General features: G+C 36.8%; 1 protein-coding gene across 3 annotated transcripts in view; it reads right to left on the reverse strand.

The window, feature by feature from the left end:
• Positions 1-18,707, reverse strand: part of PARD3B (par-3 family cell polarity regulator beta) — a 397,551-nt gene that overhangs the window by 163,613 nt on the left and 215,231 nt on the right. For 2 of the 3 annotated variants that reach the window (XM_084522835.1, XM_084522837.1), the window contains exon 16: positions 8,539-8,583. The exons of the other annotated variant lie outside the window; for it this stretch is intronic. In XM_084522835.1, the coding sequence (XP_084378961.1) occupies positions 8,539-8,583 (45 nt within the window). The remainder of the gene's footprint in view (positions 1-8,538; positions 8,584-18,707) is intronic. 3 annotated transcript variants of the gene reach the window in all.

The following is an 18,707-nucleotide window of genomic DNA, read 5'->3' on the forward strand; positions in this document are numbered from 1 at the left end:
TGCAGAGCACAGCAGCCTGAACACAGCTAGAAGATGGCCACAGCCCTTTAACCAGCAAGTAACAACACATGGCCAAAAATACACAAAACCAAGTTTAGCTGGCCATTAAATACATTTCTCTTAGTATATAGAAAACTCACTTTCAGTTTGAGTCTCTATTTCTTGTCTTGAAGACTAAACTTGTTCCCCCACTTCTCTTCTTTCAGCACAAAGACATCTCTGAAGAACTGCAAATCTTCTTTCATCCATGCTTTCTCCCTCAGATGCATCTCTCTACCACCTCCCACCCCAGCCAACTTCCTTCAGCTCAGGCTGATCCCAGGATCAAAAACAGTCAGCTACGAAATCGCTCTCTCTTCTCCAGAACTTCCTTCTCCTTGCTCCCTTGGCTAAACCAGAAGAATACTGTTCTTTTTTTGTAGAATTATTTCTTCTGCTAGGTAAGCTCCCCACAACAGCTCACCATGGAATTACGAGAAGAATAATGCTCACACCGGGGGGAAAGGGGCAGGAACACATGGCCAGGCATTTATGAATACAAAGGTATCATGGGACTCCTCATTTGGAGACAGGAAAACATTAAATCAACTATGCTATGCTATAAAACCTCTAATAACAGACCCTTGGCTTTGTAACCTTGCTGCAGTTGTTCTATGTTCAGCCCTGCTCTAGATCCTAAATCTCAGATTGGGGGAAACAGGTTTCTCCTGTAAGTTTGTTGCTGCAGGCAGCAGCTCAAATCTATACACTTTAATGACTGCAGTTCAAAGAAAGATCAACGGGCACTACTCCGCCGTATCTTAACACAATGCACACTAAGAGTCGGTCACAGAACACAAAGATAATTCATAAAATTGAAAAGAATAAATGATTTGATTCTTACAATTCAAAGATGAGACAGCAGGGATGCTCTTCCTTTTGCAGAGGTTTATTGACATTTTGTATTCCCTGTTCCTGCCACTGAGAAAGCAATTGTATCCATGGTGAGTAAAAAAAATACCACCTCTGTTTTTATTTATTTATTTATTTATTTTTAGATCCCTGTAAATTCGGCATTTTAATTTTTTAAGGGTATAGCTTAATGTGGCAGATAAGGTGATCTACTAGCCAGGTGCCTCTGAAGGGCACAGTTCCCATGTCCATCCATTTGCAGAGCTCCCCTTCTGCTGGCATGGCAGCTTGCCTCTCTCAGAAGAGTGGTTCAGGGAGGTAAGCCCACTTTTTCTTTCTTGTGTTAATTATTGCCTGGTTTAATGCTCTCAACAGCTAAGCTGTAGGACTAGAATAAACGAAATAATGGGAACCAGGCAGCTGAAGGTAGGTGGGAAGGTGACTAAATAAGTCTCTTTGGACATCAGCAAGCTTCTAGATTAACGCTGTAATATCAAACTGCACCCTCAAGTGAGGGATTTTTTCACTTTTGTATTTTTTGTATCAACAGTTGACTTTCTCAGGACCTAACATAAAAGGGGTCACAACAATCATCATCACACAGCTAATAAAGTCTTCAAAAACAAATAAAAAATATCAAAAGAAGACTTACAGCTGGTGAGTTACTGGGGGCACAAAACAATTCCTCTCAGAGAAGAAGTGATAGCTTGTTTCCTTCCACAGAAGAAAACCATCTAACTAGGTTATCCTTTAGAGCTGTTTATCAGCCGCACAGGCCTGGCAGGCAAGAGGGACTGCAAAGACAGCCAGCCTGGCATTCGGAAAGTGTTCCAAATAACAAACTGCTCTTGACTCAAATCCAATGATACAACAAATTCTGTTAATTTGGAATAATTGTTTGAAGTACAAGAACTGAAGTGTTCAGCCTTCCTTTTCCTGGGTCAATGAAAAATCCAGCTTCTCAAGCAGGAGTGCATACAATTTGATAGGAGAAAGAGAAATTGCTGTATCAGTCCCCTTTTTAATAGCCTCTTAAAAATGACTGATATCTGGAGTGTCCAGTTTGAGCTTCTCTTGCTAGATCAGAAAATATAAGAACTCAACAAGAATTCCAGTGCTGTTTTCATCTCATTTCAATACGTTTTCTTATCTCTGACAGGTTAAACTACACAAAGTTCCAACAGACAAATGAACATTTTTCCTACTAAACATTTATACTTTATCCCTAACACTGTATACACTAGATGAAAAAGTTTTCTCAAATTCTATCTCTTAAGAGTCACCAGCACTCCCAGCACTAGCCAACATAGATCAGAACAATCTGTAACACGGAAATCATTATATACATAAACATAAAAATAAAATCAGGTCCACTAAAGAAAGGGTAGTAAAGCCATTTTGGCATAGAGTAATAAGTATGTTAATGTTATCTTCCTGGTTTCATTAGACACACTGTGTTTGAAAAGAAGACAAAAAAGATGAGTAGGCAGAAATTGAGTAAAAGCTGAGCATTTTAACTCTAACAAATACTTATAACCCACAACTACATAATAGATTCTCTGTAACATCTTTGACTTCAGACCTTACCAATTATAAGTACAGAAGAAAACATTAACTCTGCAAGTGATGTGCAGGGAAAAGGAACCTTATTTTTTGTTTCTTGGCTGCAGACATGAACACAGATTCTCAGATGCCAACAACTACTTTGGAAATACACGGACCAAAAGAATGCTTTGCTTGCAGTATAATCATAATTACTACCAATAACAGATACAGGCTAAAATAATTATCTATGAAGAGAAAAAATAAAAGAATAAAATTCTTTTGAAAAATATTTCCAGCAACAGATCAGCAATCTTAATGCATACCTTAAAGATTCAAATCTTAGAGGAACATGGGATATGGGTAACCCACTGCACTGAACCACCACAGAAAGATAGTTGCATTAGTTTTGTGTCAGTCAAGCTGAAATAGTGCAGAGCTCCACATTGGTTGAATTATGGGAAAATCACTTTGTTCAGCTTCTGGAGCTGCCAGAGTTTGCTTGCCTCCAGGACCCAAACCAATACCTGTGGGTTAGGTTTACTGTACCTGCTAAGGTATCCTGTGGTCCACAAAGCAGGCTATTCCTCGTTCACACTTGTAAGAATGATTGAGATAGCTATATATCATACTCTTATTATCAAAGAGAAACAAAATGAACTAAAGCCAGCCTTTCTCTCCTCTCACAAATACAAAGGCAATTGTCAGATTCTATGTGCCACAAACTTCCAGTTAGTGGCATGGTCCATGTCTGCACAGGCACTTCACTTACATATGCCAGGCAGCTAAGCCATTTGCACAAGTCTTTTTGACTGGTGGGGATTGATGTAGTTACTATATAAATCCTTGTGAACTTTGTATTAAACCCAATGCCCCCTTTGGAAAGCTCAGCTGTAATGACATTGAGAGCTGTGAGAAGGCTTATTTAATAAAATTATGAGATTTGTCAGGAGGAGAGCAGAATGCCACTTCCTTAGACACTCTGACATAATTGTGTTACCTGGAAATCAAAAGCCAAACAGAAACCAAACTTGATGCAGTGGCACTAGTCTCATTCTATCCAAACATGCCCATGCCCATCCACTCAGCTTTCTGTAGTCCCTCCTGTTCTCATTACTAGCACCAAACAAAATCCTTAGTTAAAAGAAATCATTTTGTGCAACGTAAGTATGCATAAACCACTGGATTTTGTTTGTGTCCCACTAGCTCAAACTTCGCATGATCCTTCTGGTTTAAAAAGAAAATTTCTCCAGTTTTGCCTTCCTTTTTAAATCTGAACTCAAACTGCAGCAATAAGGTTAGCTTAGCACGTACACATTTATCAGAACAATCTCCAGCATGCTAGATCCTGATTGCATCAGACCCTATCCTGTCCCTGTGAAAAATAAATCCAGTTCTTAAAATCCTGTTGTTTTTATATTTGCAAACTTACCAGTGACAAGGCATACCTAAGGTTACTAGAATGGAATAATCTACAGTATGTAAGTTTTATAACAGCTCTTCTACAAACACTTCTGAAAAATGGTTCTGGTGTTCAAATATATCAGGCACAGTTTTCAGTGGTAACCCAGAGCCATCCTGCAACGGAGGCTCAGAGCACAGATGGGGATCATCCTCTCTTAAAGCCAAAGGGAAGATTTAGTTCTATACTTGTATGGATATAACCTCAGTGTCACAAATTTATTTCATTTACCAATGCAACCACAGCTTTCGCAACAGTCAGAAGAGCCTTTCTTGAAGGTAAGGATGGGACTTAATCCACTGCACTTTCCATACCCAATCCCAGTGGGTCATATAAGATCTAGCAATAACCCTAACTTTTCTACCACTGCTGTCCTAAACCATGACATCTTAATTGTCACCCTAGCCTTAATGAAACTACAGTAAAATGTATCTAGTACAGAATGTATCCTGTCATTAGCTGGGCTTGTTCAGCCTGGAGAAGAGGAGGCTCAGGGGCGACCTTATCGCTCTTTTTAGGTACCTCAAGGGAGGCTGTAGCGAGGTGGGGGTTGGCCTGTTCTCCCACGTGCCTGGTGACAGGACGAGGGGGAATGGGTTTAAGTTGAGCCAGGGGAGTTTTAGGCTAGATGTTAGGAAGAACTTCTTCACTGAAAGGGTTGTGAGGCACTGGAACAGGCTGCCCAGGGAAGTGGTGGAATCACCATCCTTGGAAGTCTTCAAAAGACGTTTAGATGTAGAGCTTAGGGATATGGTTTAGTGGAGGGCTGTTAGCGTTAGGTTGGAGGTTGGACTCGATGACCTTGAGGTCTCTTCCAACCTAGAAAATTCTGTGATTCTGTGATTAAAGGATGCAAAGATGCACCAAGAGCTTAACCTACTTTATTCCAAGCAAACTCCGGTCCTAATCTGAATCCCGTCTGAACAAGAGCTCAGTTACTGTACGAAGCACCAGTGACTGACTACCAGAGAAGCCTACCAGAGAGTCGGCACTCAACCCTCATCAAAGGCCTGACCTTGCAGGATTAAGCTACATACCCACCTCCTCAAACCTTCCTTCCCAGAACACCGATCCTACAGGCTGAACCACAAGCAGGGTAACTGCAGTGGCAGCAAAATTTACAAGGGGCAAAATTTGACCAGATGCATGCTTCAAAATACCCCACTGGACCTTTTCCAACTCAGATCCTAACCCTATTCCCTGCCATATAGCATTAATTCAAAGTAGCCAAGGACTCAGCTTGGTGACGGAGCTATCATACATCATTCAGTCATACCTGTACCAACCTGTAGCCCAGTGACACGTTCCTTGCATAGCAGCCAGCAAGAAAATAAGATCTTCAACTCATCTTGTCTCAGAACTGTCTCCAAATATAATCTGAGCCAAAAGCATGGTCTAGTGACATTAAAATAAAAATAGGAAAGCTTTTTTGCCCATTTTGCTAATTAATATGTCAGAGCTCATAAAGAAAGACTCATCAGCTTTTCTCCAGCACTGCATCATCTGAAAGAGCTGTGTCAGCAGAGACCTCAGCAGACAGTCAATACATATTAAAAGTGTTCTAAGCAGTAATTCAGAACAAGAAAATAATTTTGGAAAAGAAAATAGCTGTGAAGAATTCAGTATTCTCTTTCAGTATTTGATATAAATCAGGTTACACGTGACATAAAAACAATCCTGCCCTTCGCTAGCTGTCCTGTAATTGCTTTTCTAAAATGCTAAGAGTTCATGAAAAACATAACTAATATTCACTGATTTTTCATTTCTGTAAGTTTTCTCTTTTGTAATAAAGAGGCACCACTTGCCTGCTTCTCATTCTCATTACTGGAGTTGTGTGTAGGAAATGCAGATTCACCATTGCTAAGCACACAGGTAAATTACAAGGGGGAAAAGAAAATCCTCCTTACAGGATTCAGGAAGACAGGATGCCTTCCACACACACTTTGATTGAACTCTGGTCTCTTCCAGTACGGGGAAGTAAGCCACACCAACACAGCATTCCAGTGCATTTGCCAACAGTAATATGGAAAGCGTTTACAACACTAAGAACGTCTGTGAGTTTTGCAGGAGTCTTCATCCTCTGAAAGGACAGGCCAGCTATGGGAACCAGAATTCACTGATTCTTTTCTACTGCATTTCTTCTTTCTGTGAAGGTGAAATACAAGAACAGTTCTCCAGCCATCTTCCCAAAGAAAATGTTTACAAGTTCAGGCTGTCTCCAGACATGCTTCTAAAATCAGATCTATTTTTTAAGGGAAAAAAATATGGAACTGCTGCTTGTTGGTGCAATATATAAAAAGAAAGAAAGATGGGACTAAACTACAGATCCTTTTAATGTCTCAGTCTTCTGCAGAGTTGTGATAACACTTTTTGAAATTAATATGTGCTACCAACTCCTGAGCTGCTGCTCAGTAACATGTAATATGCAAGGAATGCAGTAACTATAACCAAAAGCTGAGACTAAATGCTTCAAGAGCCACTGCCCCAGAAGGAACAGAAAGGTTATTTCCCTAGAGAGAATTACTCAACTGTGTATTTCATAGAACAAGTCATGTCGAAGGAGAGAAGGGATAATTGCATTGATTGTCAGTAGGTGATAATTAATTCTGTAGAGAAATATGTTTAATTTCCTTAAGTCAAGAATGGGATGGAAACTCTTCTTTATGTAATGAGAAATAAAGTGTTTTGCTCCCAGCACAAGAAACTGCAATATCTCCCTTGGAGCTTTCTTACAAAAAAAGGTACCTACAGGAAGGCAAGGAAAATTGTTAGGAATGAAAAACATTAAAACGGTAGTTCTGCGATGTGATAAAATGCCACCAACATGCATATACATGTAGGATATACAATTCCAAAAACTGTACAATATAAAAGGGATCAGGTAAACAACAAAAAAGTTGAAAGTACAGCTTGATTTTGGATTTTGAAGGGATAGGAAATGGAACATGGGGGAGAGGGGAGGCATAACACACACTTTTCAACAGTATTTGAACAGTATTTAAAGTGGACAGAACCAAGAAAATCATTCACACTCTATCCTTCTCAGAAGTAGCTAGCTCCTTTTATTCTAAAGGAGAATAATAATAAAGAATAATAAAAAAATAAAGTCACAAACTGTAGGATACTTTGGCTCTATTGCTAAGGTGATCACTGATTTCAGCCTATTGAAAAAAGATTTTAGCTATATTCAAGAGGTCCGTGAGGAGTAAGTAATGCAAACAAGCTAGAAGTCAATAAGCATGGGTCTACATCTTCATATTATTAAAAATTATTAGGTGTCTGCAAATAGAAAAATTTGGAAGCCAGTGTTTTCAATGATCCGGAGAAATGTGCAGAAGAAAGATCAAATGCTGTTAAAAATGATATGAAGCTTAACATATCTGTAACAACCGACTGCCAAAGAGCTGTGATCTCACCAGGTTTCCTTCCAATATTCTTTGATAGCAGTAAATTCCACTGATCTTTGGAAAACTGCATGATATTGCATGTTTATAGTCTTTTTTCTGCATAGGAAAAAAAACAAGGGCAACGCCCTTAGCTTCTCCTAGTTGACAAGATCATTTCTTTGAAGCTTTCACATTCCCAAAACAAAAAGTTGAAAGAAGTTTCTTCCCCCAGGAGTTACAAGGCATATGAACTACCCCTTTATTCAGAAAGGGAAGCCAAGAGGTTCACAGACTAAGGAAAGAAGCCAAAAGAATGTAGAAAGAATTTGTCGATTTTTAAGTTCAGGAAAAGGTCCTCAGATAAGGAAAATCCACACCAGAGAACTACAAGATAACAGAACCAAAGGAGGACACACAGTTGCATACAGAAGGAATACGATAAACAACCAGGAATCTCATATTCGACCTTCCTTCACATGAATTCAGCTTTTTAGTTCTATCAAAGGAGTGGAAAAAGGCAACATGCAATAATGCAGCAAAGGGGCAGCCAGAAACTTCGGGGCTTTCTAACAATAGAAGAGATCGCTGAATAACTTGAGTTTTCTACAAAGTTTTCAAGGTTTCTCACGTCAGCTTATCTGTGTCTTGTGAAAAACTGCAGTCTTATATGACGTTTCCTTGAAATTTTTATAATAGAAGAACTGCAAGTTGTACAGCACCATGGTGTGGTTTGTGCAGGTACAGTAATGACAGCAGTATGAACCTTTTTTTTCTCATTTTTTGTTATGACGGTCTAAAAAGTTTTAAAATAATCTACTACACAAACACAGTGAAAGGAACTATGACCTTTTTAAATTGTAGAATATTTTTTGTATTATCTTCAATGTTTCTGGTAGTAGAAGTGAAACTCAGAGCAAGAAGAAAAAGTAATATTTATGTTTTTCAAAATTTATATTGCTTAAGTCTCCACACTCCACAAGACATGTTGAACTTGCCCTGATTTGAACCTTTATTCTCTGTTTCTGACACCTTTACTGAAAAAATAGTTATAGTTCTTCCTGCAAATGACTCATCTACATACACTGCCTGGCACACTGCAATCCCTAATTAATCGTTGTACAAGCTGAAGTCAGGCCATACGAAGTAATACCTTAATTTGCAAAGCTAGTCCCCACTGTTTCTGTAGGCTGATTTCATTTACTGCCCATACTACTTTAAAGTTGCTGTCTCTTCCTCCAAAATAAAAGAACAGTTTACCTGATTTGCATCCAGCCAATGAACCAACTTTGCTTTCATCTGCCACTGGGGGAATAAAAGAAAAGACACAAAGATCAGAAACTTATTTAAATTCACAAGCCTTTGAAACACTGTCAAATAATTTCAGATGCGCAGCATCCTAAATCTTTAAATTACAATCATTTGTAAAAATTCTTTCCCATCCCCCCAATCCATCTGGGGTGCTTCAAAGTCCACATATCTGAATCAAAGCCCACTGAAACCAATAAAAAACTACCAGTGGTCCTTGTGGATTACAGATCAGGACCTCCGCACTTACACACTCAAAACTGAGTTGTCAGAAGAGCAATTGCATTTGTAAATAACTCATCTTGCCAGACAAATTATGGGGCATAGGAGAGTTGTAACATTTTCAGATCAAAGACTTCAATTGGTAAAAAGAATCCAGATGTGGAAACATTCCCAACTGCAAGACATCTCACTGACTCACAGGACCATCTGCAGACAATGAGGTCTCCAAAAAGATGATCTTTTGGAAGGCTTGCATTTTTATTTTTTTTTTACATTATGATTTATTTCTATTTGCTAATCATTCCTGTGTAGAATTTCACATCTTATAAAGAAAGATGTTTGCAGTAGTAACAGTTTGCAGACTAGCGAACAATTTCTGAATGTAACAAAAATTGTAATTTTTCTGTAGTTCAGTTTATTATCATATATCTCATGAAAATAATTAAAACACTTTCCCAGAGGGCTGAGTGGAAGAACCAATCGCTATTTCTTAAAATGAATTCTATGCAAAGAAATGGTGCTAATGTAATGTAAGGGATGATAAAACAAGCACAGGAAATGAATGTTAGGCTTGAAAGCTTATCCTTCACTGTCTGCCCAAGCACTCCCTTATATTATGCCTTAAAATGTGATTTCTTTATATGATAAAATAAATTGTCAAGTCATACCAGCGACACTATAAATATGAACATACACAAGCTTTATATAGTGGTCACCATAAAAACTTTGCATACAGGGTATCTGTAATGGTAAGGGAGATGCTATTTTCTATCCAGGGAAAAGCTGTGCAGTAGTTATTAACATTTAGAAGCCGTTCCTGGGAAAAATATCATAGTAAATGTTCTTTTATATTGCCTCACTTTTAGGAAAGCTGATTTTTTTTTAATTTTATTTTTTTAAAGCCCAAACCCAGTACCAGATTCGGGACTGGAATCGTGGAATCCACAACTGGAATTGTGAATCAATACCTGACTGTTTTATCTCCTCTCCACCTTTCTAAGCTGATTGTCAACCATTTCCTCATCAGTAAAATTGACATAGTTACATAGTTTAATGATGTTGAGAGAGACAGATGCAAATAAAGTAAGACGAAAGTAAGACTTTGGCATGTTATGCAGAGATACTGCAAGGCAAAATATCAGTGAGGCTAGTAAAAATTAAAGGTGGTTATGTATTCCTTAGTCTTTTAGCTTTTCCTTAGTTTTTTTTTTTTTTTTCTTTTCTTAGTCTTTAGCTTTTATTCTGGGTTTTTGTAGCACCTGGAAATGACGGTAACTATTCATATCCTTGCTATGCAGTTTAACTGATCCTGTAACTCAAACCAGAAAAGGATTTTCTACAAGGACAGTTCAAAATCTTTTTTGTTCCTCTTTTCCCCCAAATTTACCTCTAAGGAGAACACGAAGTTGTCACAGAAAACTTTACCACCAAAGGTTAACATTTTGACAAGTTATGATTGTGTGAAAACAAGGGATCATAATGAAAACTGATATGCAACCTTAATTAGAATAGTCCCAAATGTCAACCACTATATTACACAATGATTACTTGGAGTAAGCTATGTTATACTACATGGGAGCTTGAAAAATAATAGATACCAATGTTCACAGCATTTTTTTAAACTATGTTGATGATTGGCTCTGCCTGAGACTAAGTTTTATATTTTTAAGAGGGGTAAAACCATCTGACTTAATCATACTTTACACACCACCTTCAGATGTAAACATTAGATTTTAATACTGGAGGAACAAAGAAAGAATAAAATGGTTAAAAAATGAAAAATAATCTTACCAGAAAACAAGGATAGCATTATGCATTTAAACATACAAGAATTGGGAAAGAAGAAAATTAAAGATTTATATAGTGGTGTGAGCCTTCCATATGTAATTTTCATTTCAGGAGGTATTACCCTTGGGCAGTGACTTTGAGGATGGTCACCGTTCATTAGACTGAACGAGTGGCACAGACAGGTCTGCTGGATGAGACTTCCACTCATTAGTATCCCCCTTCCTCTGGGAACAAAGAAAAGATGACAGAAAAGAAGGAAAAGGCTAATGGGAGATAATTGCTCATTTCCTTCAACTACCTTATGTATGTGTAAGTTGAAAATTTTGTAACTGAAGACTTTATATAGGAAGTACATTAAGACTTCTTGTTCCACAAAACGGTATTTGAAAATATTTCTCCTGCATGATGTTCAAAATTGATGCAATTGTTCAGTAACAACAGAAGTAGTACTTCTCTGGCTGTCCTTCCTGGTTTTGGAAGAAAAGTTCCAGCTAGATGGAAATTTCTTTAAGTTTATTCTAGTGTTGTTTTTTCTTTGCAGAAAGGCACCTGAAGTATTTTAAACAGGGAAAATATACTGTCTATCTTTAACACTAAAGTAAAACAAACAAACAAACAAACAAACAAAAAAACACAAAAAACTTGTTGTTGCAACATCAAAAAGTAATTACATTGCAACTAACTATGAACAATTTCAGCTCAACAGGATCACACTTGGGAATGCTCAGTGCCAGACTGCAGTATATCAGGAAAACGTTTATAACAAAATTTCAACTGCAACTATTTTTATGGGAACACTGTAAAGACTACGTATTCTTAGGCTAGAATTGATGCATGCAACGTATTTAAATAAAAAAATCTTGGAAGGATCAGTGCAAGAGAGTAAATACATTCACAAAGAACCTTCTCCTTAACTTGTAACCCAAACAAATAGGTTATATTTTTAAACATCCCTGAAACTCCAGGTATGTTAGTTCATGAAGTTTTCAGTGTTTGTGAGCATAAAACATTCTATCTCTTTTAAAACTAACACCTATAATTTAGGAGCTGCATTTTTATCACAGAAGCCAGTTAGATACTTGTTGTCAGTACTTGAAGTAATTACTGAAATGAAAGTGACTGAAGTTCTACAGCTATTTAAGAAAAGCACAGACATTTGGGTGACTAGCAAAATCACAGATTATGTAAAATGAAGTATTACTAAGACAAACAAGTCTCTCCAGCTCATAGCAAACAACTGATACTTTTTTCCCATGCCAATAACCAAAAGGTTAAAAAACTGTATGTCAGGAATAATCAGTTGTATTAGAACGTCTATGGTAATATTCCCAAATGCTGTTTCGCTTTAAGAAACGAAGTCGTAGTATTTAGCAACAGTAAAAGCAACCACAAAACATCCACATCCTTCCACCTAATCTTTTGATTGCCATTTCTGTACCCCACTCAATATAACTAGTGCAGCAATTTTATTTCAATTGCGGGATTTTCAGTGGTTTAGTACACAACAGATCTTCCGCACTGCCTCAGAAACAGTTTGCATCTAAATACTGTCCAAGTTTACCTACAGGTCAAACTTGTTCTGAACTACTGTTTAGAGAAGTGCAAAGCAATGCTGTTGTCATCTGTGACAATCAATTTTCTTCCTTTCTCCCAGTACAATCTCTGTGCAATTATATCATTTTTCCCCAAACAAGGAGTCACTACTATTCACAAGATACAGGGCACTAGTCTTCAACTCAGTGCCTCATTTCTGAATGATTAGATTTGCCACATTGCCCAATAGCTACTTAAAGTCTTCTAAATGTGTGGAAGTTAATTGTATTTCTGTTGAACAAACTGAGACATACGTTTGAAGACCAACTACAGTTCTGCACTCACAAAAGAAGCAAAGAAGGATTTTTTTATTATTATTTTTAAATTACAACAAATGGGGAAGAAAAAAAAAAAGCGCCTAAAACATCAAGGAATTTCCTGGAGAACAATTTTCCATTATCAGTGTGTATGAAGTGCACTACAAAATGTCTTACAATTAATCAATTAAGAAGGGCTGTATTCCCAAACCACATACACAAATGATGCTTCTGTGCTTTTTAGAATCTGCCAATTTCCGTGGTATAAACAACACATGAAAATAAAGCAAGGCAACAAAATGGTCACTGCTTTTTCCAATGCACTGTATCCATACCCAGCCCTTTCAGCATAATGAAGGCACTGCATCAGCAATTAATTTTAGTCAAAGACACTGCCAATGACATAATTCTCCTGCCATATTTATTTCCTTGGTGAAACATTCCCCCTTCGAGGAGTGGCATAAATTACTCACAGAGATTGTGTCAGATCCTGGCTCACAACCATCACTTAGAAAATGCTGTTAGCTGTTCTGGGGTTTCATTGTAGTACCGCGTACAAAGACCAAAGACCTGTTATTAAAACCTACTGAAGCAATGAACTGTGCATAGTAGGAAGGAAAATCTTGCACAGTCTTAAAATCTTTTCCTTCAACAATTCTCTCTATTCCCCTCCCTAGCGATGGCAAAACTTTACAGAAGGGGCCCATCTCTCCAGTTCTGCAGTCTCCTGGATATCCAACACCTACGCATTCCTGAAAGATTTAAAGTCCTTGATAGGCTCCTGTTCACTTCAGTGTTGATCATTTCAGCAGCGAAGCTAGCAGAACACTTGAACGAGGATTAAAGATAACTTTTATTCACATGGTAACAAAGGTAAATCCACTCAGCTTGGTGTCATCCACAGGCTTGCTGAGGGTGCACTCCACCCCAGTATCCATGTCACCACTACCTCCCTCTCACCTCTGTTTCAGTGAAACTGTACAGGGCTAAAACTGATCCAACTCACCCAATACACATCTCCCATATGTTATTCTTCTTCCACACTCCTATGGTTAAACCACAAGTTCCTAGCCTAATCTGTTATTATTCACTGATTGAGAATATTGATGCAGGAAAGATTTAAAATGAAGTGTTCTTAAAACTATTTTGAGATTAAGACTTCTTTATCATCTGTATTTTCTCATAGCAGCTAAATATTAACTTATTTGATATTTTCTACCTCTAATACTTCAATAGTGCAAGTACATTAACAGATCAACTTACTTCAAACTTAGACTAAAGCTGTGTAAGAAATTACCACCTCAACCACGTGTTACCGTTTTCCCAGCTCCACCACCATCACAGCTCATGGGATGTTCCCAGTCAGCTCCACAGCAAACTTTTTGAATCCTAAGAGGTTTCTACAAAACCAGCCAAATAAGTTAATATTCCCTCCTGTCCTCATCTGTTCTTATGTCACAATTCACCTTCCCCTCAAACACATCACCCCTGATTTGGTGTAAAACTTTGTAAGAGAAATGACCTTGCTAAAAGCCTTTCTTGTCACAAAGAATAAAACAATCTAATTTTCAGTTCAGTCCCACTGTGTCCCTCCATTCATTCCCTACTTGCAGGCCTCAAGAAGAAATTTGAAAATTATTTAAACCAAGAAAACTATGTGCTGTGTTCATTTCTAAAAATTTGTTCTGCAGAGTAGCCTTGGAAAATAGGTATCTAATCTGACAGTACTATGAAGTTGTTCATGACATGAGCTAGAAAAACTTTAGAACGTCTCCTGGCCCTTGATCCCAAAGACAATTACAGCCATACACATTGCAGGTTTTCCTAAACCTATGACATTTTTCTTTCTGAAAAGTCCTCTTTAAGAGTTGTTTTTTTAAATTGTTGTTAAAGTCCAGTAGCGCCAAAAAGCCTATTAGAATTCTGAGCCATCTTCTCAACATTCATGTTCCTATGACCTTAACTGGCTTCTAAATGCAGATCTGAAGTTGGTTCCTTACATACAACCTGGTTAACAACACAACAATTTTAAAACAGCGTGCCACTTTTGAGGACCTACCAAAATGCATTCTTTTAATTGCACTTGAACGAAATCAGTGCTTTAACTGAAGAGCAATATCCATTAGCTCTGCCTGGTTCTCATTTGGTTACCTTTTGAGATATTTATTTCAATATCCAAAATTGTGAATAGAATAAGAATGAACTGGTTCATAGAAAACTGCAAAGGTAACAGCTAATAGTACTGATTGCATTTTCCACATCCTTCTATAAACACTCGTTTCTCTTTGTTTTAAGGTGTTTTAAACCTATGTACTGTTATCTAATGCATCCCTCATTAACAAAGAAATGAGCATTTACTTAAATAGTGGCTTCCTGGCAGAAAACTCCATACCACTTCTTGCATATTCACTTGCTAATTATTCTTAAATACACAAATGAAGTTGGCCGATATTTTCAATAAATATGCTCCAAGGTTAAGTGATTCTGAGTATGTCTAATTATGTTTTAGCAAATAATATTTCACTCACATTTAAAATCAAGTAAAGGGTATTTCCATTTCTTCAGGCTTTAATGCTTAATCAGTTAAGATCTATGGGTTTTTGCTTTTTATGAGGAAAGAAAGGTGGATTTGAGTAGTACCTTGGGATACTGGTCATGGGTTATTATAACAACATCCTTAAATACAAATCTACAAAGCCTGAATTGATACACAACAAAATAGTTATATACTCATATGATTCAATTTCATGCTGCTTCAGGTTAAAACAAGCCACACTTTCATGTGTTTGAATACAAAGCCCATGGCTGTAGTTTTTACAGTACATTTCTGCATAGACTAAATCATTCCTGTGCATAAAGATTTACGGAAAATAAGGGTATTAGAGATAAATAATAAAACACCTTTTTTCATTTCTTTTTCTTTTCCTCTTTCTTTTAATACAACAAGAAAAAAATCCATATTGCTATTTTTTTCCACATAAATTACCTTTTAAATACAGTTAAAAGAAAGAAAAACCACTACTGAAAATGGGTTCTGATGAGCGGTTATAAAGAAGTTATTTTCTAGACAACCAATGCTAATGTACAGGAAAATGTGTGCACATAGAAGGAAAGGGAAAATCATCTTTCCAATGACTTGTATAGAAGCCATTGATTTCTTCTTCTTCATTTTCATCTGCCATTAAGTTTCAGAAAAAAGCGTACCACTTATTTGTGGAGTGGGAAGGCACAATGACACATGTATTTCTAGCATTTCTGCATTTGTTTTGCTAGTTTTTAACACTATGCTATAAGCACAAGTTCAAACTTGGCAAGCAGCCTAAATCTAATCAGTACAGGCATGTAATCCAAGCCAGACTTTGGCTGGCCCTGCACATATTCTTGAAATCATGGTAAAAGGACACTTATTTTCCCTGCTAATATATTCAAACACCATCACCCATAACATAAATTTACACTACCAAATGGACATCTCAAGTGCCACGATCAGTAAAAGAAAACATGTGGCTGTGCTCTTCTGTCACCAGTTCAGAATAAAAATAGACAAGGCAAAGAAAAAGATATACCATAAGACACGGGTAACGTAACATAAGAACTAACGTAAGAACTCTGCCAGTGATCCAGAAAGTGCTGTTGTTATCTCAACACAGCAGCAAGGAAGAACACTGGAACTTAGAGCTGATATGGAACTTATCTGTATCCTATTATCCTGAATGAAGCAGTAGATTTTAAAAAGACTTAGGTCGCTGACTAAATAATGGATGCTAAAGCACAGAACCAGTCACACTGCAACCATTCCAACTGCCTTCATATACCTGGTACAAAGATGTCTATACAGATGATGTAGGATTTTCTGCTCACACCTACAAAACCAAATAAAGTATCAAACTACCACTACTATTACACTACCACAGATCCTTTGTTTATATATATTTTTAAAAGATATACTACAACAGTATCACACACATACCACTGATTTGTTTATAAATTGCATTCAGGTGAAAACTAATTCATCTACAAATAGAAGTTCTTCAAATACATCTCCAGACATTGCCGATTTTGGATTCATGTGATTTGTGAATTTAGCTATTAAGGTTCATATAACTCACGGCACATGCATAACAACACAGAACCCTGCCTGAACAATCAGCTGGTTCATATCTTCTGCTACTGTCCAACTGATAATCAACAACAGAGATACACAAACAGTCAATAAACTAAACCATTTCTTCCTATTGGTGAGTAACCTACAGCTTTTGCTGCATGTGCCAAGTCCCTTTCATTGTTAGATTTGAGATGTGGAATGACAATAAATTGATGCTACATCTTAACTCTACTGCACACTATTTGATCACCCCTGTTTATATCCTGATACTATTCACTGAGGGTACCAATTTACAATTACAATAATTATTATTTTGTAAACAGATATGACTGGAAAACAGATTAAGCACTCAAAGGTTTCTGGGCCTAAAATATATAGAAATGAAAAGATGAACATCAATTTTAAATGGGTTTTCATTGTAAATTTGTATAATTATAGACTAGTCTTTACTTAACGGATTTACTTCTTGTGCATGCATCAACCCTGATCAAAACCAAAAGATCCTTACTATATAATTTCATTAGCCCCCTAATTTAATGAATTTAGTATATTGTCATGAGGTTTCCAGTCTGTAGCAATATGTGGATTCTCAGTGCTTGTGTTAAAAATTTTCTGTTAACTGCCTTTGATGATCCTTCTGAGGATGCTGTTGTATAATCCATGCAATTTTCATCTCCTAACTAAGCATCTAATGCATTACATGTATACACATATTTCAAGGTAAAGTACAATGTTTCATAAGTGGATAGCAGTACAAATTTCACATTTATACCCCCATATTACACTAATTCTGTTGTCTACAGAGTTCAGGATCATATTTTGGTCTAGAGAGACCCAAGTGACTTCTGGACCTTGTAACCTTAAAGACTGACTATGTCTTCCCACATCGGTGGTGACATACAACTCAGACAATTTGTTTTAAAAGGAAAGAAACTGAATTTAAGTCACATTTTGTAAAGTCTCAAAGTTCTCCCCTGAGACTTCAATTCTGTTATTTTTCTGTTCATCATATTAGTTTTATTTATTTTGGAAGGGGATTGGAGACCTTTAGAACAAAAGAAAAGTAATAAGTGCACAGCATCACATGACAAACAGAAAAAGGGGGGCCTAGCAGTTATAAAACCATTTTCAGATAGCAAAAACTTCCTTTGTTACCAAATCCGCTACAAAATTCCTCTGTGGTAGCCAACAAGTCATTCTCACAACCACATCTCTGGATCTGGAAGAAAAAGACAGCAGCACTTCCCACCCCTTTTGTGCTGGCAAACATCACACTGAAATCAATATTGGGTACTTAGCTGAATGTTGGAATGAGAAGTTACTATGGGTCATGACTGTTGTTAAATAATATGAAAAATATAAAAGCAAACTAATATATTTTCCTTCTCCAAAAAATCTATTTTGAGTGTGCATTATACCAATACTCTATTTGAAAGAACTGTTTTAGATACCAAATTATTGGAATTTTATTTGCATTAGAAGCATTTATATTGCAGTTATCTCATATTTTCATATTTCTTTTCCCTTCACCTTTCCAGACTAAATAGGCTTCTGCCTAAAATCTTTCTTAAAGTGGAAAGTTGAGCGAAGTGTTTCACTGCTCACTAAAGAAGGACTGCAAAAGGTCGTAATTTCATTTTTCTATTGGGTAAACAACTTATTCCTGAAATGCTAAACTCAGGTTTCTTACTCAGTCTTTTTTTCCCAATAAGTAACTAGCAGCCTTATAAGAAAATGATTACATGATTACAGTTGGGCCCATTTCCTTAATGAAATAGAAAAACAGAAATGAACCAAAAAAAAAAAAGTAATAAACCTACCTTCAGAACATACAATTCTCCCACATCATCATATACGAGAAGGATAAAACATTACCATTTCTAATCATTACCCCTTTTGTTTTTTGTTTCATTTCAGAAGAGGTATTTTCAACAGTTACCATCTGCATACAACATTTTTACTTATTTTTGTAGACATTAAGGATATCTACACACTTTTTTTTTTAACCATTGATTCAGTAAATCGTGTAATTCTTAAAGCATCAGTTGTGCACGTCAAGAGCAGTTGCAGATCGTTTATACTCCTTTGAAACTTACAATATAAATGAACAGATCTGGAGAAAAGGAAGTACAAGTTACCTGGTAGTTCAGAACATG

The sequence above is a fragment of the Aythya ferina genome (assembly GCF_964211825.1).
Source record: "Aythya ferina genome assembly, chromosome: 6".
Taxonomy (NCBI): Eukaryota; Metazoa; Chordata; class Aves; order Anseriformes; family Anatidae; genus Aythya; species Aythya ferina.